The 25,125-nt window shown below is 45.5% G+C and overlaps 2 protein-coding genes across 3 annotated transcripts in view; one reads left to right on the plus strand and one right to left on the minus strand.

Annotated features, from left to right (window-relative positions):
* The window catches only part of SLC7A7 (solute carrier family 7 member 7), a 35,450-nt gene extending 18,999 nt beyond the window's left edge, over positions 1 to 16,451 (plus strand). For both annotated transcript variants that reach the window (XM_079767877.1, XM_079767878.1), the window contains exons 3-10: positions 9,539 to 9,664; positions 10,465 to 10,609; positions 13,384 to 13,507; positions 13,734 to 13,837; positions 14,124 to 14,220; positions 15,145 to 15,294; positions 15,506 to 15,689; positions 15,900 to 16,451. In XM_079767877.1, coding sequence (XP_079624003.1) covers positions 9,539 to 9,664; positions 10,465 to 10,609; positions 13,384 to 13,507; positions 13,734 to 13,837; positions 14,124 to 14,220; positions 15,145 to 15,294; positions 15,506 to 15,689; positions 15,900 to 16,006 — 1,037 coding nt within the window. In that variant the 3' untranslated portion in view covers positions 16,007 to 16,451. The remainder of the gene's footprint in view (positions 1 to 9,538; positions 9,665 to 10,464; positions 10,610 to 13,383; positions 13,508 to 13,733; positions 13,838 to 14,123; positions 14,221 to 15,144; positions 15,295 to 15,505; positions 15,690 to 15,899) is intronic.
* A 235-nt stretch (positions 16,452 to 16,686) lies between these two features.
* On the minus strand, positions 16,687 to 23,135 carry OXA1L (OXA1L mitochondrial inner membrane insertase). The gene is made up of 10 exons (XM_079769968.1): positions 23,025 to 23,135; positions 22,454 to 22,615; positions 21,486 to 21,699; positions 19,547 to 19,690; positions 19,213 to 19,298; positions 18,890 to 19,054; positions 18,617 to 18,721; positions 18,343 to 18,505; positions 18,180 to 18,260; positions 16,687 to 18,101 (listed from the first exon to the last, which is right to left on the minus strand). Exons 1-10 carry the CDS (start codon positions 23,085 to 23,087, stop codon positions 17,974 to 17,976), a joined length of 1,311 nt encoding a protein of 436 aa, XP_079626094.1. The 5' UTR covers positions 23,088 to 23,135; the 3' UTR covers positions 16,687 to 17,973.
* Between the last annotated feature and the right edge of the window lie 1,990 nt (positions 23,136 to 25,125).

Raw genomic sequence — 25,125 nt, forward strand, 5'->3', positions numbered from 1 at the left:
CCATCCCCTCCCTTTCTATGTCCCTGATTCTATTATATTCACCAGTCCACTCTGTTCTTCAGATTTTTTATTCACTTGATTTTTAGATTCACTTGTTGGTAGGTATGTATTTGATGTCTTTTTGTTGTTCATAATTTTTACCTTTACCTTTTTTTTCTTCTTCCTCTTCTTAAAGAATACCCTTCAGCATTTCATGTAATCCTGGTTTGGTGGTGATGAACTCCTTTAGCTTTTTCTTGTCTGTGAAGCTCTTCATCTGACCTTCAATTCTGAATGATAGCTCTGCTGGGTAGAGTAATCTTGGTTGTAGGTTCTTGCTGTTCATCACTTTGAATATTTCTTGCCACTCCAGTCTGGCCTGCATAGTTTCTGTTGAGAAATCAGCTGACAGTCATATGGGTACTCCCTTGTAGGTAACTGTTTTTCTCTTGCTGCTTTCAAGATTCTCTCTTTGTCTTTTGCCCTTGGCATTTTAATTATGATGTGTCTTGGTGTGGTCCTCTTTGGATTCTTCTTGTTTGGGGTTCTGTGTGCTTCCTGAATTTGTAAGTCTATTTCTTTCACCAGGTGGGGCAAGTTTTCTGTCATTATTTCTTCAAATAGTTTTTAAGTATCTTGCTCTTTCTCTTCTTCTGGCACCCCAAAAATTCGGATGTTGGTACTCTTAAAGCCGTCCCGGAGGCTCCTTACGCTATCCTCACACTTTTGGATTCTTCTTTCTTTCCGCCTCTCCGGTTGGGTGTTTTTTGCTTCCTCATATTCCAGATCTTTGGTTTGACTCTTTGGATACAGTGATCTACAGTTGAGTTTCTGTGTATTCTTTATTTCAGACAGTGTATGCTTAATTTCTGACTGGTCCTTTTCCATTTTTTTGGTATTCTCATTAAGGTCCTTGAAGGTCTCTTCAAGTTTCTCAGCAGTTTTTAGAAGATTCTTGAGTAACCTTATAAATGTGGTTCTGAACACTGTGTCATCCAGTAGTTTACTTTCCTCCATCTCTCCTATTCGTGACATGCTTCGGTGTCTCCGCATTTTGGCTGCCTCCCTGTGTTGATGGAGTGGCTTTGTGTGGTCAGTGATCTATAGGGGCCGGTAGCTCAGCTTCCCCAATCACCCTAGGTGGTCGCTCTTGGTACACCCCTTTGTGGGCTGAGTGCAAAGTCTTGTTGTAGTTAAGCTTTGATTGCTGTTGGTACACTGGGAGGAATTGACCTCCAGGCCAATTGGCTGTGAGGACCCGCTGTGTCTATAATGGAAGCACTGCTGCGCTGGAGACACGCTTATGGTACAGGGCTTGTTTCAGTGGGGCTTTGGTGCTCACTGAGTCCGTCTCCCGAATGTGTCACTTATGGATGTGAGGAGTTGAAATCTGGTGTCTCACACTGACCACTAGGTATACTGGCTTCTGGATCTCCAATGGGGTGCAGTTCAGCTGCTTCTGAGGCCACCCTGCAGGAGCTACAGCGAGAACTGCCGTCCTCTCCTCCCTGCTTGGAGCTTGGAGGCTTTGGAGCTGTCTGTACCGGGTTGCAAGTTTACTAGTTTAAACTGCAATAGAAAAGGCCATTCATATGCAAAAGCCGCTGCTAGGAGCTTGGGTGTGTTTGTAGATTGTGCAGGGCGGAGTCTCAGGGCGTCACTGAGTCTCAGGGCATCACTAGGCTAGGGCGTGGCAAACAGCGATGGCTGGCAGTGAGCCGCCTCCAACCATGTCCCCACATCTCGTGCCCGGCACCGCCAACAATTCTACCTTCACGCAGCTCTGCTAGCAAGCCACCCTCACTCTCCTACCCGATGGCAGACAGCCCAGTCTCTCCCCAGAAACTGGATTTCAGAGAGATTGGGGGCCTGTCTCTCTTCAGATTGAAGAAAGCAACGCCCGCCTCCAGCTGGGCTCCGCCACCAGCTCATAACACGTGTGCGCTCCCCTGTACCTCAGTTTTTCAGCGTTTGTGTCCTGATTGCTCCCGTCTCTTTCAGTTTAGTTGTAGAGGTTCCGCTCAGCCAGCTTTCCCGTGGTTCTGGGTGATAGACGTTCTGTCTTTTAGTTGTAGTTTTGGAAATTGTTGTGGACGGCAGCAGCCCAGATGTTTATCTACACCGCCATCTTGGATCTCTCCTGAAATACACTCTAAATTCTAGGCAAAGGGATGCAGAAAAGTTCAGGGCAAAGAATTATAATTTCATAGCCAGGGATTAAAAGAAAAAAGACCAGGAGCTCTCTAAAGTGAAATTATAATAAAGTAGTTGGAAATTATCTTATTTAAGAAGAAAAGGAGAGTCATCTGAAGAAACCAATGTGATTGAACACATTGCTTTTTGATAAGCTTAGAATTTTAGAAACAAGATACACAAAAGAAGGTGAGAGATGACGTAACTTAGACTAAATACAGGGGTGGCCCAGAACTGCGAGAAGGGTGTCCTGAAGGTTAATGCCCAGCATAAGCTAAGGTCTGAAGAAAAGACTGAGGACAGACAATAAAAAGTTCTAGAGGAATGTTCAGAGTGAAAACAGCAAGGGCATGGCAGTTAGTTATATGAAAGTAGATGGTGGCCAGAAAGAAGAAAGCCTGTTTTTCTTCTAATTTTTCCTAGCAGGGGATTGCTAACCTAGAAAGGGTTAATTTAAAAAACACACAACAAAAACAAAAATAAAACAACAGCAGGCTAACAGATCTAGGCCAACAAAAACTCAAGGCCAAGAGAGTTAAGCAGGTAGTAATAAAACATGTTATTGCTTTAAACGTCTTTAACTATCCACTTGCAGACAAATGGAAAGGATTCATAATTAGTTGAGATGACAGAATCCTGGCATCTCCAGGATCTTAGAGAACAGGAAGGGTGTGAAATGAAGCTATTGAGTGATGTATTAGGCTATAAGAAATACCCCCAACTATTGGCTTAAAACAACACAAATTTATTATCTTAACCATTTCATAGGTCGAAGTCTTCACTGGGTCTCACTGGGCCAAAATCAAGGTGTCAGCAGTGCCTAGAGGAGAATCCATTTTCTTGTTTTTTGTAGCTTTTAGAGGCTTCCCACATTCCTTAGCTCATGGACCTGTTTCGTCTTCAAAGCCAGCAGTAGCTGGTCAAGTCTTACATCACATCACATCACATCACATCACATCACATCACATCACATCACATCACATCACATCACTCGCTCTGACACTGATTCTTCTGCCTCCCAGGGCCTTGTTCTGCCCACCACAAGAAAGAGGAAGAGGTGGATTCGGAGCATTCTGCACTGACAATTTGAAGTTGATTTCTGCCCAAATTCTAGGCTCACTTGATTAGCAAAGTTTGAGAGGAAAGAAGAATCTCTAGTAACCTGTATAGATTCACTAAAAACAAGCCATGCTAAGCTAACCTTGTATTTTGTTCAATTTTTTATTAAAATGCAATATACACCAAGAAACAGTACACATTATAAGTGCACAGCTTGATGAATTTTCACAAATTGAACACACATGTAACCAGCATCTATGTCATGAAAGCAGCCCTCAAACCCTTCCTGTGTTCCTCCTAGTCACCCCCCTCTGCCCCACCAAACACACACAAAGGGAAATAAGTCACTGTTCTGACTTCTAGTAGTATAGATTAGTTTTGCCTGTTTTTATGTGAATGGATATAAAGGGTATGTACTTTTGTGTCTGGCTTGATATATATTTGGCAGTGGGCACAGTTTATTCCACGTCATGCAGACACTGACCCACACGCTTAGGCATCTACCCCGTCCCCCATGACCCCCAGAGACATAGAAAGACACTTGGCTGAGTGGGGTCAGGGTCCGAGGGTCCAAAAGCCTCCGTCCTGGGACAAGGCAGCAGTGTGGGCCCAGGTGGTGGTGTGGGCCCAGGTGGTGGCGTGGGCCCAGGTGGTGGCGTGGGCCCAGGTGGTGGCGTGGGCCCAGGTGGTGGCGTGGGTCCAGGTGGTGGCGTGGGCCCAGGTGGTGGCGTGGGCCCAGGTGGTGGTGTGGGCCCAGGTGGTGGTGTGGGTCCAGGTGGTGGTGTGGGCCCAGGTGGTGGTGTGGGCCCAGGTGGTGGTGTGGGCCCAGGTGGTGGTGTGGGCCCAGGTGGTGGTATGGGCCCAGGTGGTGGGGCTGTGTCCTTTCTCCCCAGAGAAAAGTGCAGAGACAGGGCCGAGGCCCCAGGCAGGAGGCCCCACTCCACAGCGATTGGCAGCAGGCAGGCCAGGGGCAGGGTCCTTCCGGATCCTTCCTGAGGGCTGGGCCCACCAGACTGTTCACGGCTCTCGGGAGGTGCGGAAGCCGAGGTGCCACTGGCTGGCTGGGCATGGTTCATCCATATTGTGGGTAGTAGTAGGTGGCTTATTCTCACTGCTGTTTAGTATTCCATTGTATTGATTTAGCCACTCTACTGTTGACAGGCATTTGGTTTGTTTCTAATTTTTGACTGTTACAATGGTATAGTTATGAACAATCTAGTGTAAATATGTACTAATTTTATTTGAATCATTTGATAGCATCATTAGATTGTTAGAACAGAGACATGTGTATACAGTTTTCAGAGAGGTTCTTGGAAAACTCTCATGATATTCTTGTTGACCAGCTGGAAAAAGGTGGACTAGATAAAGGAATAGTTTGGTGGATTCTTGATTGATGTTCTGGAATAATACCAGCATAGAGGAGGGTCTATAGTGATAGATTACAGGGCTCTGCCTATCCTGGTCAACATTTTTATCAGTGACTTCCAGTGAAGTTAGTTCAAATGCCTTCAATTTTGTATTTGAAATGGAAGGCATTTGAACTGACAAAATTAAGGTAGATGGGACAGATGCCTAAAGATTCACAAAGGAATGTAAAGTGCCATATTTGGGATTTTTAAGAAGTTCATTTTTATAGGCCCACTAAAGGAGAGGGAAAAGCTCATCAGTTTCAGGTGGGGAAAAAGGACTTGTAGTTGACAGTGAACTCAAACTGCAACTCCACTGCAAGTTGTCTGCAGTTTCCTGTGTGTGTCTCAGGTTTTCAGGGAGACACTGACAGAGTGAAGTGCTGTAAATGCAGAGGAGAGAACTGGGATGGTGAATAGTCTGGAAGCCATATTTGTCACACAAGAGATTGAGGAAACTGGATTATTAGCCTGAAAGAGGGAAGACTCAAGGGGGACAGACATAAATATTTAATGATAAGAAGGGCCCTTCTGTGGAAGAGGCGTTAGCTTGATTCAGTGTAGCTCCAGAGGAGAGGCCTAGAACTACTGAGTAGAAACGGTGAGAAACGCGTTTTGGGTTAGTGGAGAGAACAGCTATTAATCTCTTTTAAAAAAATGGAATGAGTCCAGCTGGTGTGGCTCAGTGGTTGAGTGTTGATCCATGAACCTGGAGATTGCCAGTTCAATTTCTAGTCAGGCACATGCCTAGGTTGTGGGCTTGATCCCCAGTAGGAGGCAGCTGATGGATGATTCTCTCTCATCATTGATGTTTCTATCTCTCTCCCTCTCTCTGAAATCAATAAAAACATAATTTTAAATAAATGGAATCATTTGTCTAGTAAAGTACTGAGATTTTATAGTCCCTGGGCATTTGAAACAGAAAATGGATTCAATGGTGGCCTAAGTTTTGTGTGTTACATTGTGTGTATTTGAAATTCGGTGCTGGGAGGATTATAGGTTTACCATTCTTTTTCAGGGACTTCTTAGTTTGGGCATGTACACTAAAGCTGGGTACCTGATCCTGAGTGGGCCTGCAAGCTTCGTTCTGTTCTGGATCTACTTAGGTGGTTTCTTCCTGTCTTTTAGTTCCAGAGTTGATGCTGGGCCTTCGTGCCTGAACTACTCCAGGAGCCCATGGAGACTGGGTTTAGATGCTTAGAGCAGTGACTTCTTCACAGCCTCTCCTTTCTCCAAAGCAGGTGTCAAAGCAGGAATGGAGCTGCACCTGAGTCAAGGGTCCAAAGTGATTTCAGCCCATCTGCTTGTGGACTTGAGTCAGGGTTGGGTGGAGACTGAATTGCACCTAGAGATAGGAGGGTAGGGCATCTCTGTCCTTGAGATTAACTTGAAGCTGCCTTTAAATTCTAACTCCATGGTCCTCCCTGCCTTTCCCTGCTTCTGAAGCAGGAGGTGGGGGCTCTGCTTCAAGAACAGTGCACTTGGCTGGGCTCTGGGGGCCTCCGGTCAGCTGTATCCGCTGCCTGGGGACAAAGAGCCCAGTCAGCACTGCTGCTTGCCATACCATTTCCTGTTTCATGGCCAGGAGGTCCCGGAGGAAGCTGGGTTTGGGAGAAGGTGTTCTCTGTAGGCAGTTCCTCTGCTTCCTGATTTCTTTCCATAGAATTCCCTTCTCCATTAAAACCAAGCCCCGCCGAAACCGGTTTGGCTCAGTGGATAGAGCGTCGGCCTGCGGACTGAAGGGTCCCGGGTTCGATTCCAGTCAAGGGCATGTACCTTGGTTGCGGGCACATTCCCAGCAGGGGGTGTGCAGGAGGCAGCTGATCGATGTTTCTCTCTCATCGATGTTTCTAACTCTCTGTCCCTCTCCCTTCTTCTCTGTAAAAAATCAATAAAATATATTAAAAAACAAAACAAAAACCAAGCCCCTATGCTCAATACAGAGTGCAGATCATGGCAATATGGTGGGACAGTGGCTGAGAAAGAAGGTTGAGTGTGGGTGGGTGGTGACTGGTGGGTAAAAGGAGGGATACAAATGGATGGAGATGGGAGTAGAGAAGCAGTAGGGGACTAAAATATAAGCAATCCATGTATTTTCATTTCAGAATTTGTTATAACAAAGGACAGAGCTGAGAACAGAACCCATGGCACAGGGCTACAGACTGATTCTGAACCAGAGCTGGTCCCGTAGCCTATCCCATTTGGTATTATGACCCGAGGTACTCTGATGGCTAAGCATGGATTTTATGGCAGCATCAGTTTGTCCCTGCGTTCCATTTATAAGACAGAAGCAGAACCCCAGGGCTTAGGGGTAAGGGTTACAGGAGGAAGAGAAGGGCTGGAGGCAGAAGTACAGTGAGGCATAAAGGATGGGTGACTAGCTGAGGAGGGTCAACAGATAGGAAAGATTTGTGGAGGGTGAGATAAAGGCACTTTAGCCATTTTGTAGGGTGCTTGTGGAGACTGTATGCTTCTGTCTTTAATTATTAACAGCACTGGGGGAAAAAAAAATGCCCAGCTGGCGTGGGTCAGTGGTTGAAAGTTGACTTATGGACCAGGAGGTCACGGTTCGATTCCCCATCAGGGCATATGTCCCAGTTGTGGGCTTGATCCCTAGTGTGGGGCGTGCAGGAGGCAGCTGATCAGTGATTCTCTCTCATCATTGATGTTTCTTGCTCCCTCTCCCTTCCTTTATGAAATCAATAAAAATATCTATAATAATAAAAGTAAAAAAAAGTGTAATATGCTAATTAGACCAGACAGCAGAACGACCTTCTGGACATCATTCTGGATGTCCTTCTGGACAAAGCCATGGCAGCAGGGGCTGAGGCAGAGGCAGTTAGGGGTGATCAGGCAGGCAGGCGAGCAGTTAGGGGTGATCAGGTAGGCAAGCGAGTGGTTAGGGGCGATCTTGCAGGCAGGCAAGTGGTTAGGGGCGATGAGGCAGGCAGGCAGAGTGATTAGGGGCAATCAGGCAGGCAGGTGAGTGGTTAGGGGTGATGAAGCAGGCAGGCCGAGTGGTTAGGGGCAATCAGGCAGGCAAGTGGTTAGGGGTGATCAGGCAGGCAGAGTGGTTAGGGGTGATCAGGCAGGCAGGTAGGTGAGTGGTTAGGAGCCAGCGGTCCTGGATTATGAGAGTGATGACATCCCCCAAGGGGTCCTGGATTGGGAGAGGGTGCAGGCCAGGGGACCCCCCCCTCATGCACAAATTTCGTGCACTGGGCCTCTAGTGTGTGTGTGTGTGTGTGTGTATCACTAGGAAGTTACAGGTACATTTTTGCCCAGCCCTTGTGATAAGATTTGATTGTTTGTTGTCTTTTTTATTAGGCAGAAACGCAAGTGCATGGACAGGAATGTCCTTTTGCTGGGAAGAGCAGAAAAGAATTTGGGGAGTGAGTAGAATAGGAAGGTTATAAGGTAAGGGAGAGAAAGAGAGAAGAAAGGACTGCTATTCTGAGAGGCTGGTCTTTTCTGCTTCTCAGGATGAAGTAGCCTCTGGCCAGTGTGATGAGGCTAGGACACAACAAAATGGGAGAACTAGGGACATGGAAGGACACGCCACTGCCAGAGCTGAGACAGGGAGTACTTTCCGACTGTGCTGATGGCCTGAAGCAGGCAAGCCCAGCACTGGGCCTCACTTTCCCACTGGAAAGGCAGGCTGACTCTGACCTTGCCCTTTTTGAGAAGGACTGTTAAGCTATCCTTCTTGTGCTCCAGTTGCTGAGCTGGGAAGGAAGGGGCAGTGAAGCGATTCACTCTGCCACAGTGGGGTATGTGCCTGCCTGCCCGTGTAAGAGGTTGGCAGTGGAGGCGGGGAGGCGGAGGGCGGGGGGGGGGGGGGGGGGGGGGGGGCGCGAGCAGGATGGTTGAGTGACATTCTGCTGAGTTTCAGAATTATATCTTGCGACTCTTCCCTGCCACATCCTGGCGCTATTGGTCAACCTCACAGCATGTGTGGGCTTTCCTTCTTGAATTTCTTTTTCTGAAGTGGATTGTAACTTTTTTGTGGAGTGTGATGGATTTCTCTGAGGTTCTGACAAAAGCTACAAACCCTTTTCTTAGAAAAATGCATATACTTTGGCTATTCCTACATCACACTTTACGAAACATTTCAGGCTTTGTGGAAGCCCTAGGTTAAGAACTCTGGCTCTAAGGGCAATCCATGAATGAACTTTACTGAAGCTCATCCAGGTAAAGGGATTACCTCTACCTCGGGGGAAGGACTTGAGGACTGTTTGTGGCTCTCATTTTTTCATTGTCCAGTCAGGAAAAATGCCCTGTCCCCATTCTGTAGGAATCTCTGTTCCAAGAATCTTTCCAAGCACAAAAACAAGCAGCTGAGCTGGCAGGCAGTATCAGGAAGTCTGGCCTCCATCCTAAGCTCTGGCTACAAGTCCTGACCTGCTGGCCCAGACATTGGATAAGTCATAACAGGACTCGTTAAGGTTAACAGTAATACCACAGCATCAGTGTCCTGGGTCCTAGAGCCCATGGGGGGGAGGGGGTAGGAGGGCGAAGAGGGGGCAGAAACCGTGACTTTTCAGAGACAACAGCTGAACACATCCTAATTCCCTACAGTTTCCAGTTGCCTCCCACTGCTGTGAGCACTTTTGTATGTAAGCAAATCTACATTTACTTTGTGTCTCCCATTTGTGTCATCTCGCTGAGTGTGTGTGTATGTGTGTGTGTGTATGTGGTGCTGTGTATATAGGTGCTCAGCAAGTTCTTTTGCATGATAATAGTGAGGACATTCTGGGCAGAGGTTTCTGGTGCAGTGCAGGTCTGAGCCCAACACTTGTCTTTGGCCAAAGGTCTATTACTGGTACTGGAAACATTACTTGGGAGTGTAAGGCCATCTGGATGGTGCAGTCAGTCACCAGTCAGTATTTTTTTTCTTTCAGGTCTCTTAACCTTCATTAACTGTGCCTATGTCAAGTGGGGAACAATGGTACAAGATGTTTTCACCTATGCTAAAGTACTGGCTCTGATCGGTGTCATCATCGCAGGCATTGTTAGACTTGGCCAAGGTAAGAAATAATAGCAACTAACCTTTGTTAAACATTTTCTGAGTCACACTCCTCTAAGCCCCCTTTGTGCATTATCTCATTTGATAGGCCCTATTATTCCCATTTTATCGATGAAAAAACTGAGGCTTCAGAATTAAGTATCTTGCCCAAGATCCTAGCTATTAAGTAGTGGAGCCGAAATCTGTACCCAGGCACTCTGATCCCAAAGCCTGTCCTTTAACTTCTATGCACACTGCTTCCCAGTGGAGGATGATCTTGGCAAAAGGGCTGACAGCCGTGCACTGGGAGATGGCTTTTGCAGATTGTCAAGCCCAATCTTGTGGCTGTGATTGTTCTCCCCTTGGGAGTGAGCAAGGGCCGAAATGAACTCTTTATACCCACTCCTCTCTAGTATCCAGGCCTGAACACCTACCCTACAACTACTCTGCTGACCTGGGCACATTGAGCCTTGCCCTTCCTCCACCCTGTATCAGCTCAGTCTGGTGTTAGAAAGGAGGCCGAATTGGGCAGTTTGCAGGGCAGGACAGAACTGCATCACCACTCCTGCTCTCCAGCCCTTCTCCTCAGAGTCCACCTTGGGGCCTTCCTGTCAAGATCCCCATTCTGTGCCCTGCACTTGGCCCATCACTGTAGATGCCTCTGTTCTGTTTCCTGTTCCTCCACTGATAGCCTTGCTGCCAAAGGTGTTCTAAGCTACTCACCTGCTGTTCATTTTACTCTTCCATTCCGTTACTGGACCACCTTGAGGTTGGGGAGTAGGTCACTAATCCTTCTGCCTTTCCATGTTCTCTGGGTTCCAGGAGCCTCGAATCACTTTGAGAATTCCTTTGAGGGCTCGTCATTTGCCATGGGTAACATTGCCCTAGCACTGTACTCAGCTCTGTTCTCCTACTCGGGCTGGGACACCCTCAACTATGTCACTGAAGAGATCAAGAATCCCGAGAGGTAGGTATCTCACCATCAACTTTCCATGGCAATAATGATAGCCTTCATTTACGGAGCTTCTACTGTGTGCCGCACAGCATACCACAACCACTGAGATACGTTTTTATCAGCCCCATTTTAATAGATGTGAAGCCTGAGGCCCAGAAAAGTATCTTATCTGTGACCATAGTAACGGAGCTATGCGAAGTTTCTCGTGTTTTAAAAAAATTTTTTTTTAGGGTCTTTTCACACTTATTCATTCATCCCTGTATTAAGGCAGGCTGTACAATGGACTCCTGTATGCTTTCACAATAGACTTTCCTTGCTAGGTCTTTCACTCACCCATATCCCCACATAGAGAACTTAAGCTCATAGACTCCCAGAACCCTTCCTGTTTCCCTTCTGATCCTTTGTTTCTCAATTTCATCCTGGCATAGTGGTATTATTTGTCATTCAATGGGATCACCTCACCATTGTTACCCTAAATTACCCTCTAGTTATGCAGAGTGAAGAGCACTGGACAGGGATTAGCAAGGCCTCTCTTTCCACCGATTTGTTGGATGACCTTGAAGGAGTCTTTGACATCTATCTGCTTCCTTATCTCTAACAGAGGGGGGTGAATTATATGATCTCAGAGCCTTTCCTGGCTTTGAAATTCAGTAATTCTGGGAACTAAGATTTGCCAAGGAGCGGAGTTTATATAAATTTTTAGTCAAAAGAATAATAATAAATTCCTTTTGGCTTTGAGAAACAAAGGATACTTTTGGTACACTTCCAGTGTTGCAACCCAGAGCTAATAGAAACAGGATTGAGGCCTAGGTGGTACTTCCACCTACTGGACAGAAGCTGAATGACTTGAGTATTTAGTTCCGCCCCTTCCCCCCCCTCCATTCTCACTGTGAAGAATGTTTATAAAGATCATGGCTTTATTTGGGCTACAGCAGTGGTCCGCAAACTCATTAGTCAACAGAGTGGCAAACCGCGGCTCTCGAGCCGCATGTGGCTCGCGAGCCGCGGTTTGCCGACCACTGGGCTAGAGGGACATTGGGAAGTCTTTGCTTCTTTCTCTTGGCCACTGGTTAGGATGGTATCCAAGGTTTTCAAACTGAGTAAGGAGGTGGGTGGACATATCTCATTCATATATCATATCTCAGGTTGCTCATTCACTGTTCTTCCTACTGAGGGACTATCTTTTTCTGGAGACTTGGCCTTCATAATTTCTTCTTATATTTCTCAACCTTAAGAATTTTTTTTTTATATTTTAATTTTTTCAGTATTCACAATTATAAAGAATTCTTGGATGTAAAACAAAAAGCAAAACAAACCCATCTTCCTGTGCTGTTATTATAAGACATACTAGGTGTACCAGTTAATAATGCGGATTTTGTAATCAAAACACGATAAATTCAAGAGAAACATCAAAAGTGCTTTATTCAAAGTAATGTGCATTGCTAGCTACACATTTCCCCCATCTTTAGGTTAATTTGTGGATACCGTCCCAATAGAACTTTTCTTGTTTTGAGGCAAACCATTCAGAGACCCAATTTTCCACTTCTTCGTACGTTTTGAAGTGCTGCTCAGAAAGTGCGTGTGCCATTGATGGGAACAAATGGTAATCTGAAGGAGCAAGGTCTGATGAATATGGTGGGTGGGTTAATACTTCCCAGGCAAGATCTTTTAATGTGTCTTTAACTGCTTTTGAAGTGTGTGATGGTGCGTTATCATGAAGCACAATTACTTTGCCGTGTCTTCTGGAACATTCTGGTTGTTTCACGATCAAAGCGTGGTTCAAATTGATTATTTGTTGTTGGTAGTGATCAATATTAATCGTTTCACCTGGTTTTGGAAGCTCATAATACACCACACCTTCCGGATCCCACCAAATGCAGAGCATTGTCTTCTTTCCAAAGAGATTTGGCCTTGTCTTGCAGTCAACGTTGATGGTTGACCTGGATCAACCCATGATTTTGTGCGTTTGTGATTCTCAAAATAAATCCACTTTTTATCGCCAGTCACAATTCAATGCAAAACAGACTTTCTTTTGTGTTGTTGAAGCAACATTTTATTGATGACTTTTCGGTTTTCCATTTGTCTTTCATTCAGTTGATGTGGCACCCATTTTCCTTCCTTTAAAATCTTTCCTATTGCTTGTAAATGATCAGAAATTGTTTGCTGAGCAACGTTTAATCTTTCTGCAAGTTGTTTTTGAGTTTGACACGCATCTTCATCCAATAATGCTTGTAATTGTTGGTCTTCAAACTTTTTTGGTTGACCTGGACGTTGTCTTTCACATCGAAATCATCACTTGTAAAGCATTTAAACCAGCGTTCACAAGTATTTTGAGATGGAGCATATTCACCATAAGCTTCCCGAAGTATACAATAAATTTTTCTTCAAAATAATGAATTAAAACTTCCCACAAATGCTTTTTTGGCATGAAATTCGACATTTTTAAGCATAAAAATATCTATGATGTTAACACCTTCAGAAAATTGACATATGAAGTTTTGAAGCTTGTTGTCAATACAACAAAATAGCATACATATCAAATCACATATATATCAACATATGTGTAACTCCATCTATTGAAAAAAATCCGCATTATTAACTGGTACACCTAGTAGTTCTTTGTTAATCCTTTATTTTACTTTATTTTGGCATTGTAGCTGTTTCTCCAAATATGATTATCCTTTCCCTTGATGTTCTTTAGTTCTTAAGAGTTCAAAGCTAAGGATTAAAGGAGAGATGAGGATATGACTATGGACTAACATATCTTCTATTCTATTTGGCTGTAGGAATTTGCCCCTCTCCATTGGCATTTCTATGCCCATTGTCACCATCATCTACATCTTGACCAATGTGGCCTATTACACCGTGCTAGACATGAAGGACATCCTGGCCAGTGATGCTGTTGCTGTGGTAAATGATTTTCATTAGCAGAGAAGGCTGAGGGTGTTTTTGGGCTTCTAGGTACAGTGCAGCTCTTGAAAGTCCCAGTAAAGAGACAGTCCTTGAAAGGATACTGGGATACTGGGCTTGCAAGGAGGTACTGTTACCTCTGTGGTGGAAGGGTTGGATTCCAAGTAGTGGGAATCTAGGGATATGCCTGTCCATGCCTCTCATCCCTAATGACTCTTTTCCTTAGACTTTTGCAGACCAGATTTTTGGAATATTCAACTGGACAATTCCACTAGCAGTTGCATTATCCTGCTTTGGTGGCCTCAATGCTTCCATTGTGGCTGCTTCTAGGTATGAGCGGTATCTTTTACTGGAAAGCATTTTGAAAACTATGGCAGGGGGAGGTAGGACTTACAGGATCCAGACTTTAGTCACTGTGCTCCCCAAATGACATTCACAACCTCTTTGCTCTTATTTCCATCAGTAGCCTCCAGTACTTACTAATCTCTATATTGAACTCCATTCCATATTATCTACTCTTTTGGAGGTGATTGCAGAGTGAGGGCCCTTTAGCTCATGAGCCAGGCCACACCCAGTATCCCATGTTTCTCAGTCTCTCCTATTTTACCTAAAATAGGCTTTTCTTTGTGGGCTCAAGAGAAGGCCATCTCCCTGATGCTATCTGCATGATTCATGTCCATCGGTTCACCCCAGTGCCTGCGCTACTTTTCAATGTAAGTGATCCCAAGGATGAGGCTGAAAGCCAGATTGTGGGGGAAACTTTAGTAACAGTAGAGGCAACTGTCCTAGCTTCCTAAATACTCTAAAGGAGATTCTAACAGAAAAAAATACTAATGGAACATAGTGTGGGCAAGACACACTCTGCTAACTGCTGCGGTGGTTCCTAAGAGAGAATCTATCTTCTCTAAGGAATGGTAACCTCCTTTGGTTTAGGATAAGGCATAAAGCACATGGGATTATTTGTAATGATTGCCATGATAGTCAGTGATGTAGTGTTTAGGGAAGAAACTAATCACTTCCATGGGGGAAAAGGGTGAACGAAGAAAGACTTCTTTGACTAAGTGCATTTGAAGTAGATTTTTAAGGTTAGGGTTGCAAACGGTAGTAGACATGGGCTTTAGGTTAAGAGAAACAATCAGAAAGTTCTGAGGTAAAGCAATGTGAAGTTGGGTAGTGGATGATAAGCTGGAAATGTACGTTGGAGCCATTATGGGGAGGCTTTTAAGCAAAAGATTAAAAAAATTTTAAAATATGTATTTTTATTGATTTTAGAGAGGAGATAGAAAGATCAATGAGAAAATTGATTGGCTGCCTCATGCACACCTGACACTGGGGACTGAGCCTGCAACCTGGGCATGTGACTTTACTGGGAATCGAACCATGACCTCCTGGTTCATAGGTCAATGCTCATCCACTGAGCCACACCAGACAGGCTAAGCAAAAGATTTTTGAGGAATTGTTTTGAGCTATACTTTATAGAAAAGGAATGAGGTATTGAAACTCAGGAGGTGCTAGAGGGTGGGAACAGAAAAGGACAGATGGGGAGACTCTGAGGATTTGACAAAGAGGAGGGACTCAGTAAAGGGGAGTGAAAAATACCTTGAACAAAGGCCCTGAGGAGCTGACTGTACTTACAGGGACTCATGGCATTGATATACTTATGCGTGGAGGACATCTTCAAGCTCATTAACTACTATAGCTTCAGCTACTGGTTCTTTGTGGGGCTCTCAATTGTGGGTCAGCTTTATCTGCGCTGGAAGGAGCCTGATCGACCTCGTTCCCTTAAGGTAAGTCACCTCCATCCCACCTCTGCTCCATCTGCCCTGGGGATTCTTATAAGATGGTTTGTTTAGAAACCTTTGCCCTGGACTTGCTGGTGTCAGTGTGTTGAGATGAAGGGAATGGGAAGGCAGCTCAGTGCTCTGACCTTCCCAAAGGTGGGATTACTTTAATTATCAATCCTGAGCTAATTTCCAGTTGTTTCTTCTGTGCCCTTAGCTCAGCCTTTTCTTCCCCATTGTCTTCTGCTGCTGTACCATCTTCCTGGTGGTCATTCCACTTTACAGCGACACCACCAACTCCCTCATTGGCATTGGCATTGCCCTCTCAGGCTTGCCCTTTTACTTCTTCATCATCAGAGTGCCAGAACACAAACGACCTCATTGCCTCCGAAGGATTGTGGGTAAGATCTGGATCCTCAGGTTAGCTTGGCTAATGTACTTATCTTTTTTTGCCTCTTCTGAAAATCCTGTTCCAAGTCACCTTGGCCTTAGCCCCTTCCTATCGTTAACCCTAAGGCTTAACTGAATTGTCTCCTCAGGCCCAATTCAGTGCCACTGGAACTCAGACCAGTTGACCTCTTCTGAGTTTTGATTCAAACTTCTCTTTGTAGCATCTACTACATGGTACCTCCAGATCCTATGTATGTCAGTAGCTGCAGAGATGGATTTGGAAGATGAAGGAGAGATGCCCAAGCAACAAGATCCCAAGTCTAAGTAAATAACACCTGGAATCCTGACATATGAAAAGCAGAACCTCATCTTCTACTGGTTGGAGCCAAGGAAGTTGAAAAGGAAAGCTTACTTCTTTGGAGGCACCTGTCCAGAAGCCTGGTCTAGGCAGCTTCAACAACCTTTGAACTTGCTTTTTTTGAGATAGACAGTAATTTATTTGTTTTGCTACATATTGTTCCAGATTTTAAAAAAGGGATAATAAAGCAGACTGTGGTGGGAGCATGTCAGGTGTGGGCTGGGTTATTCTAATAGCACATTCCCATGTGTTAAGATATTCACTCACCTCTGGGTGTGCCTTACACCTCTTTTCCTTTAAAAGGGCCAATAATGCTCCAAACTTCCTGTCTCTTTTAGAGACAAGAGAATGTATGGGTGCTGGACAATAAAAGGTTTATGTTCCTAAGCTTTGAGTGGCTTCATTTTACATAGTGTCTCTGGGACAGTTCCTATTAGTCTGGCAGGAAAACTAAAACCCCCCACACAATCTAATGCTTGAAAGTATCCGAGTATTTCTTCCCTCTCAAGCCTGTTGCTGAAGGTTGATAAAACCAATCTCTACCTCTAAACTGCTGTAGCAAAATGTTAAGGTTGTTAGATAAAAATGACATCAACTTTCATTCTTTTTTTAAAATATATTTTATTGATTTTTTACAGAGAGGAAGGGAGAGGGAGTTAGAAACATCGATGAGAGAGAAACATCGATCAGCTGCCTCCTTCACACCCCCTACTGGGGATGTGCCCGCAACCAAGGTACATGCCCTTGACTGGAATCGAACCTGGGACCCTTCAGTACGCAGGCCGACGCTCTATCCACTGAGCCAAACCAGTTAGGACTCAACTTCCATTCTTCTTAATTACCGCTAAGAATTTGAGCCCAGCTGGCATGGCTTAGTGGTTGAGTGTCAACCTATGAATCAGGTCACAGACTGATTCCAGTCAAGGTACATATCCAGGTTGCGGGCTCAATCCCCAGTGGGGGGCATGCAGGAGGCAGCCGATCAATGATTCTCTCTCATATTGATGTTTCTCTCTCTCTCCCCCTCTCCCTTCCTCTCTAAAATAAATAAAAATGTATTAAAAAAAGAATTTGAGCACATCTACTTCTTGAAGGATATTTTATAGGTAACCTTGTGGTAAATAAATGTGATTATTCTATTTAAATACTAGAGGCTCAGTGCATGATTTAATCATGCACCTGGTGCACCAGCGGGCCGGCTGTCCGCCAGTGCACCAGGCCTTCCGAAAGCCTCCGGCACGGCGGAGGCTTTCGAAAGGCCTTGTGCTGGAGCAGACAGCCGGCCAGCTCCCCCGCTTTGGCTTTTGATCGTGGGGGAGCTGGCCGGCTGTCCGCCGGTGCACCAGGCCTTCCGAAAGCCTCCTGCGCAGCCATGGCTCAGCGTCCTGCTGGCCCAATCAGCTACCCCGGCCACCCTGAGTCCCGCCCCCTGCGCCTCCTGCTGGCCCAATCGTGGGCGTAGCGGAGTGATGGTAATTTACATATTACCATTTTATTATGTAGGATAATCTCAATTTAGCAGGCATATCTCTGAATGCAAATGTGGCTGGAACAACACATTTATGGGGTGAGGATCTAAGCTCTTAGCACCAGGTTACTTTCCTGAGACACTTCCTAAGAGCACGGGCCAGCAAGAGCAATCACCATCAACCTGTTCTTTAGTTTTCTGAAGCACACAATCCACCTCCCCACTTAATAAGTACCAGGAAGCAACATATAATACAGAGGTTTACTAATTCTGTAGATGGAAAGATCACTTGGCTCCCCAGTGCTCTTTTATACTTAGATGTAAGAGTTTACAGTGGAATCCACTTTTAAAACAAACATCTCCATGTCCCATAGTTTCTAGGTCTGGGGCAAGGACCCAGCAAAAATCTTGTTCTAAGGCCAAGTCTTTGGAGAAGCAGAGTTAATGTCAGTATGAGCAGGGAACAAATTCAGCCGAGTGTGTCACGCCAGGGTTTCTTTGACTTTGGTTTGTTGCAGCTGCTGTTAGGGGTGTTAGGAGGGGGATTTTCCCCATGCTGTAGTAGAGGGTTGTGGGTAAAGGTCTGTCGTAATGGACCTAGGGGAAGAAGAGAAGGTTAATGAACAAAGGAAAGGGAGAAACAGTGACAGAATTTAGCCCGAAAGGGTTATTTACCCCTGGCTGCTAGTTCCAAGTGATTCTGCATGCGCCGTTCACGCTCTTGTAGCTGATGGTTGATTTCAGCATTCTTCCAGCCTATATAGAATAAGACAGTTGGGTCTCATACCTACTTTTAGGCCACTTTCCCCTGGTCCTGATCCAGAGGACAGGCCCTTACCACGTTTGAAGCTCTTTATGAAGCCTTCCCGTGGAGGTAATTTGTCGGGGTCATGCACAACACGCTGGGGGATTTTAAGAATAGTGCGTACAGCTGGAATACGGAGGCAAGACACCTGGACCAGGGAAAACATATTCGAGGAGAACCAATACACGAACACTGCCTAGATGGAAAGGAAAAGAAGGCACTTAGAAGCTGCAACCCTGAGCAGCCTGCTGGGAGGTGGCTAGGCTAGGAGAAAGGACTTGAAGCTCGCTCCTAAGTCATTACTTACCGAGGGGAAATGGACAGTTATGGGTAAGACTGCCAGCGGTATCAATCTCATAACATTTCTCATCCAGTGAAGGTCAGAACTTTGCACACCAGTCTCAGCACCTAACTGCGAAAAAAAGCAGAGGAAGAGTAGCAATTTTAGGGACTATGGCTCAAATTTCTTATGCATCAAAACTATTCCTGCAGGGATTGAAGAAGGACTATTCTGTACAACTACATTACTCCTAATCCCAGTTCACTTTGCAGGCCTGGCACTTGGCCAACCTGGGCTTACCTCAAGGACACCCCACATTGTAGCAGTGACTACCATTGGTAATATGTAGGTGGGGTCAGAGAGTGTGAGATCCTGGAACCACCAGAGGCCACCTGTCTGTAGGCTGGGCACAGGAAGGTTGGCCATTTCTCTCAAGGAAATGAAGAAGGAGATGAAGATTGGTGCCTATTACACAGGATAAACAGTGTCAGTATCCTTTATCAGAGGGGATATTTTCATTATTCCATTATTGAAAACCACCTGCTTTTTGGACATCCAGGGCAAGGGAAACAGGAGGTAATCTGATTGGCTCAGGATAAAATAAGGAAAATGTTTTTACTTACCTGAGTCAGAGGTAGAATGAGAGGTTTAAAGAGTTTAATGTCATGCTTTTTCTGATACAATGTCATCTCCGAGGAGGCCCTGTAAACTGTGAAGTGAGGGGAAGTTAGTGGTTGGGCAGATAGTGACATTGGTGGAAGTGACCATCCTCATTACCCGGCCCATCACATTTCTAACTGACCCTGACAGTCAGTGGAACCATTAGGCCCAAGAAGTAGGTAAAACTTTAAGACCTGCCTAGATGTAGCAACTCCTGACTTAGGTTGTTTCTTTCCCTCTGCAGAATGTCAGGAAAAGTGTAAATGTGGTCTCACGCTCATCCTGCAATTGACTCACACTCAGCATGGTCTCCTGCCAACTTGGCCTCTCTGATTCGAATGGAAAACTTCTGGATCTCTGGCATGTGGTTGTGGATCTTGGCTGCCTCTCGTTGGCCCTTCACAATGAGAGGAAACACCAGGCAGCGGGCAAGGACTGTACCTACAAAATACACACGAGGATTGGAGTAAAATTAAAGCAGTTCTGCAGCTAGAAGGTTGAAGATTTCTAGGTTCTCACTGAAAGGATCTCTCTTATTCTAGTCTTTCCACACTGTGACTCATACCCAAGGGGCCCAAAACAAAGGGTAGGGATATGAGTTAGTTTCTTCAAGGCTCCGTTCTCTGCTTTGACATCACAAAAGTCTAGCATTAACTTCTCTAAACAAATGATCATGAATCTAGTTTGTTTCCTTGAACAAAAGGCGGCAGTAGGTACTTTTCTAGACCAATGGTTTCTAAACTTTTCTATCAATGGAACATCTTCCTCTCTGCCCCCAACTCTTAGTCCCAATATGTATAACAGATAAAATCAAGCTGTCCTAGGTGAGGGGATAGTCTGGCTGGCTATAGGACTGTTTAAGTTCTGGACTTGCTTTGCTCAGAGGTACCTTTACAGAACTCTGGGGTTCTCACAAATAAGGTTTAAAAGCTGCTGTCCTAGAAACCTCTGGAGCAGGAGGTAATATGGCGGCCTGCTTGCTTAAGCTCCTTCCTATTTCTTTCCTTTTTTAAATGTTTTTATTGACTTTAGAGAGAGGGCACGGGAGAGGTACAGAGATAAAAACATCAATGAGAAAGAAACATCATTAATCGGCTGTCTCCTTAACACCCCCTACTGGGGATCAAGCCTGCAACCCCGACATGTGACCTGACCAGATATTGAACTGGTGACCTCTTGGTTTATGGGTTGACACTCAACCTCTGAGCCACCCTGCTCGAGCCCTATTTCTTTTTTTACACTTCATATTTCCCAATTATGCCAACAAATATTTAATTTATGGTATCTATAGATAAACAAGTGGGTTCCGGCTAAAAAGAGATGGAGGTTGGGGAGAGATTTAGGTTAGGCTTTACCAACATTATGATGATGATGTGCCGTGGAAAGAGGGGAGCTAAGGATGGAACCCAGAATACCAGCACTGGAAATGGGAAGTTGTAGTCAGAAAGACGGAAGAAAATCAGAAAAGACTGTCACAAAAGCCAAGGAATATATTTCCAAGTCTAGCGTCTAACACAGAAAGGTCAACTATAAAAAGCAAAGTGGATTTAGCAACGATATAACTGGCAGTTAAAATGAAGTGGTATTAGTAAAAGCCAGATTGCTGAGGGTCAAAGAGTGGAAAGAAGCTTACTATGATACAGAATATCCTTTTAAATAACAGCTATGAAAAGAAGGAGAAAGACAGCATAGTAGAAGTTAAAGGTAAACTAAAGATAAAGGGAAAATATTTCCTTCCAAGAAACACATGGTATGCTTGAGCATGTTTGTATGTTCAGAGTAGGGCAGTAAAAAGGGAGTTGGAGACACAGGGAGATGATCACTGGAGCAACGTGTTCAGGAGGATACAGAATCTGAAGCATAGTTTTAGCCTGCAATGTGAGTGTCTTCCCAATTTTGGGGTTTAACTGCTTGACCTGACCTTCTACTCTCCTGAACCAGGGCAGCTTCATCACTGTTAACAAGGTCCTCTTGCTCTAACCCCATGCTCACACTCAAATATCTACACTTCTTGAATTACAGATGCTCTAGTGGTTTTATAATGCCCTTTAGGAAATACAGGTAGAGAGTATCTAGTATCATGAGCCTTTACCCCTCATTTGAATCATCTGTTTTTTCTGACCCCTAAACTTCTGCACTATTTCCCTGACCCCCTCACAGAACTGCTATTCTTTAAAGTTCTCTCCCTAAGTCCCCATTTCCTCTAGGATCCCTTTCCAGGTTGCAGTCCTCTTACACAGAGCAATGGCCCCCCACCAAGGCAGGCCAAGGTCAACATGCATATATTCCAGTAGGTTCTGGATCATTCCCACTGGGGTATATGACCCCAGCCCAAGTTCAGCGAAGCTCTGTTCTGCAGCAGCTTGGACTACATCTGCAGTCTCTCCAGAAGCCGCCTCAGTTACTGCTGTGGGTGAGGGAGTTGCAGGAATGACCGGAGGGGCCTGAACCTGTGCAAAAGGAAGCCATGTGTAATATTCAGTAGGTGGGACACAGAAATTGAGGGTTCCCTTATGATAACCAGTACTGGGTTGTTCTCTGGACTCTACTTCTTGTTATCCCAGATTAGCCTAAATGTCCACAGAACTCAGCTCTTAAAAAGAACATTTTATTCCCCCCCCCCCCCCCCCAAGTAGGAAAATAACTTACTATATTACAGTAAGATTTCATGAAAGTTATTTCTTGCATCAGTGTTTTCCAAACTTCATTCGAGTATCACTGTTATGATTTTGTACATACTCAAACTATTGTACTCCTAATTTCCCTTTAAAACTGAGTTTTTAAGACCCAAATATCTAAAAAAAAAAAAAAAAAAAAAAAGAAAAAGAAAGAAAGAAAAACCCGACCAAAATATCTACTTGGTCTTATCCTCAAAAATATCAATATCCATGAAGTCACGTAAATGATATGCAAGTTTCAATTTTTCTAATACACACACCTGGAAACACATGTCACATCGCCATCAGTGGCTTGGCACTACTCTGGGCAACAATGGCATGCATAGAATGTAAATCTCTCCTGCTGTACTCTCAAATCCTTCCCCCAGCGGATTTGAAAATATCCCAAGCAGAGATGCTACCATCCTGGGGAGCTGTGTGCAGCGTGGGAAGAACTCTCCTGCACCTTCCACTTCCCTCTAGTCAAAACAAAAAACCAACCAAGGGGCACCACTCCTAACACTGCAGGGCTGGGAACGCGTCTTACCGGGGCTTCTGCAAATGAGATGGCAGAGACACTGAGGCCTCGGGGGCTGGGGGCCGCCAGGAGGGCATAGTGGGGGCGCCCGCAGCACCGGCTGGCTGGGAACGGGAACCCGGCGGTCAGCGGTTTCCGGGGCCACTGTGCGGGCCCAGCGACGCGGTGGAACTGCGCGCGGAAAGGGAGGAGGAGACTTTCATTGGGGGCAGAAGTCCCGCATTTTGCGCCCCACCCCCACCCCGGCCCCCCAAGAAGAAGCAGGCAGCCCGCTTCCACAGGTGAGGACAGCAACTCTCCGCGAGTCCTGTACCTCACCTGCCGCCGGCCCACGACCCACAAGTCCAGGCCGAGGTCCCCTTGGCGGGGGGAAGCCTGTTCCCGGGTCCAGACCACGACACAGGGTCGCTCAGCCCGTGGGGTCATAGAAGGTAACCCTTCTGCGTCCTCAGGGGACCCGAGGTCAAGGGACACAGGCTGGCGAGCAGGTCAGCGCTGCTCACGCCCCAGAATGAGCGCCCCCGGCTCGGGTCCCGGGGACAGGGCAGCACCCCGCAGTTCAGCCCGGGCGCTTCCTTACTTGCCGCTGGGGCCACAGCAGGCGGAGAAGCTCCCGGCGCCCGCACAGCAACACCCCCGCCATCTTGACGGGAAGAGGACTTCCGCTCGCACCTGCGCACTCGGAACCGCAGCCCCGCGCGCCGAGGCCCTTTTGGAAGCGGGCGGAAGCCGGAGCCGGAGCCGCGGTCGCGGCGGTGACGGAGTCTGGCGGCCATGTTGGAAGTGGGCAAGAAGGCGCCCAGGGCCGCATTTCTGGAGAGTGGAGGGAAGAGCCACAGAAGTGGATGAGGAGTTTCCTCCATCTCTAAATCCTTGATTCTCCTGCGACGTGTCGAGCTAAAAAATAGCCTCCGGTCAGCCTTGGCTGTGTCGGGTGTGGGTGTTTTTTTTTTTTTCTTGCCCAGTGATGTTCGATTCTTATTCCTAGATAATATTGTAGCAGCAGATCCAGTGAAACTTGAGTGTACTCTGGCGTCTGGCAGAAATTGAAGGAAGGCAGCTTCTAGGAAAAAATTGTCCCTCAGATAAAACAAACAAACAACAACTACAGAGTTTTAAGAGGAGACTCCATCTTTCCCTTTTCCCTTCCTCAGTGGGGTTGTGTGAGGAGCATCTTGTGACTGAGGGGACAAGTCTAAAGATGAAAAGCTATCATGAAGATGGCTGTGTGGAAAGGTAGAAAACCTCCGAATACTTGATGATGTCATTGAGCTGCTGCCTCAAGCTTGGGACCCGCCCATCCCTAGACTTCGTGGTGTAAGATAATAAAAGTCTTGACTGTCCGGATTCTAAGTCTCTGTTGCTTGGGTGTTTTGTTTCTCAAAGCGAATAACATTTCTTAAAGATATATGAGGTGAAGTTCCTTCCCTCCAAATAAAAAAGAGTACAGCTCAGAAAGGTGAAAGTTGATTATATTGGAACCCCTAAAAAGTCAACTACAAATGCTTTTTGAATGACAAAGCATAGCTTGGGGAAGATACAATAGCTTGAAGTTATTTCAATCACTGCTTTTTGGGGATCGTTATGAATATACATGACAAATGGTAAAAATAGGAGGAAAAGAAATAGAATATAGATTTAGTAATAATTAGGAGTATGACCGATTAATCACATGTTGGATACTATTGTAAGCAAGCTTTTATTATTATTATTTTTTGTTACTTTAAAGAATCAATACAGTTGCCCTAGTTGGTTTGACTCAGTGGATAGAGCATTGGTCTGTGGACTGAAGGGTTCCAGGTTCGATTCCAGTCAAGAACACATGCCCAGGTTGTGGGCTCAATCCCCAGCAGGGGGTGTGCAGGAGGCAGCCAATCAATGATTCTCTCTCATCATTGATGTTTCTCTCTCTCCCTCTCCCATCCTCTCTGAAATAAATTAAAAAATATATACATAAAAGAATCAATACAGTTAGAACTGATGACAAACACACAGCTCAGGGCACTTGGGGGAAAATAAAACTATCCTGTGTAGAGAGTTACTTTGGTGGCCCCCTGAACCTTGTCCAGCATGGCCAGGTTCCGTGAGCCTGAGGAGGGGCGGTGAAGGATTAAAGAAGACAGACAAAGAGAATACAGCTGGGGCTTGGGGGATCTCCTGAACCTGGATGAGGACTCAGAGAGACCCAGCCTGCAAGCTGAAGCTTTATTTTCTAGTCAGAGCACACAAAGCAAAACAAGGGAAGTGGTCAACCTGTTTACAATGTTCTTGTGAGTTTCACTTTGTTTTGGCAGCACTTGCTGCACCTCCCACAGCCCATTAGCTACCTAGGAAGGAACTAGTGAGAACTATAAGGTCAAACTTAATTATGCCAAGAGGGCTCTGCCCTCCAAGCTGGGACTTGTTTGTGGCTCTGCCACAGGTCAGTCCAAGGTTTGAACCTATAGCCGCTCCCTACAGCCCCCAATAAACGATATTTCCCATTATTTGAACCCTTGTACAGCCTTGTACAGCTACTATAGAAAATAGTTCAGAAGGCCCTTAAAAAACTAGAAATAGAACTACCATATGATCCAGCAATTTCATGTCTGGGGATATGGAATTTCCTTTCCGAAAAGGAAAGCACTGTATTGATGAGATATCTGCACCCCCATATTCTTAGTAGCACTATCTACAATAGC

Source organism: Cnephaeus nilssonii (genome assembly GCF_951640355.1).
Source record: "Cnephaeus nilssonii genome assembly, chromosome: 4".
NCBI lineage: Eukaryota > Metazoa > Chordata > Mammalia > Chiroptera > Vespertilionidae > Cnephaeus > Cnephaeus nilssonii.

Bases quoted from the DNA above. Each gene is read 5' to 3' on its own strand.
- OXA1L (XM_079769968.1), bottom strand. From the start codon at position 23,087: ATGGCGGGGGTGTTGCTGTGCGGGCGCCGGGAGCTTCTCCGCCTGCTG. The intron at 19,055-19,212 runs GTAAGTAAAAAC...CCTGTGTAATAG, and splicing joins TCATTCTACCTCTGACTCAG to GCACCAATCTTCATCTCCTT. The intron at 18,722-18,889 runs GTAAGCCCAGGT...TTTTTTTCGCAG, and splicing joins CAATGTGGGGTGTCCTTGAG to TTAGGTGCTGAGACTGGTGT.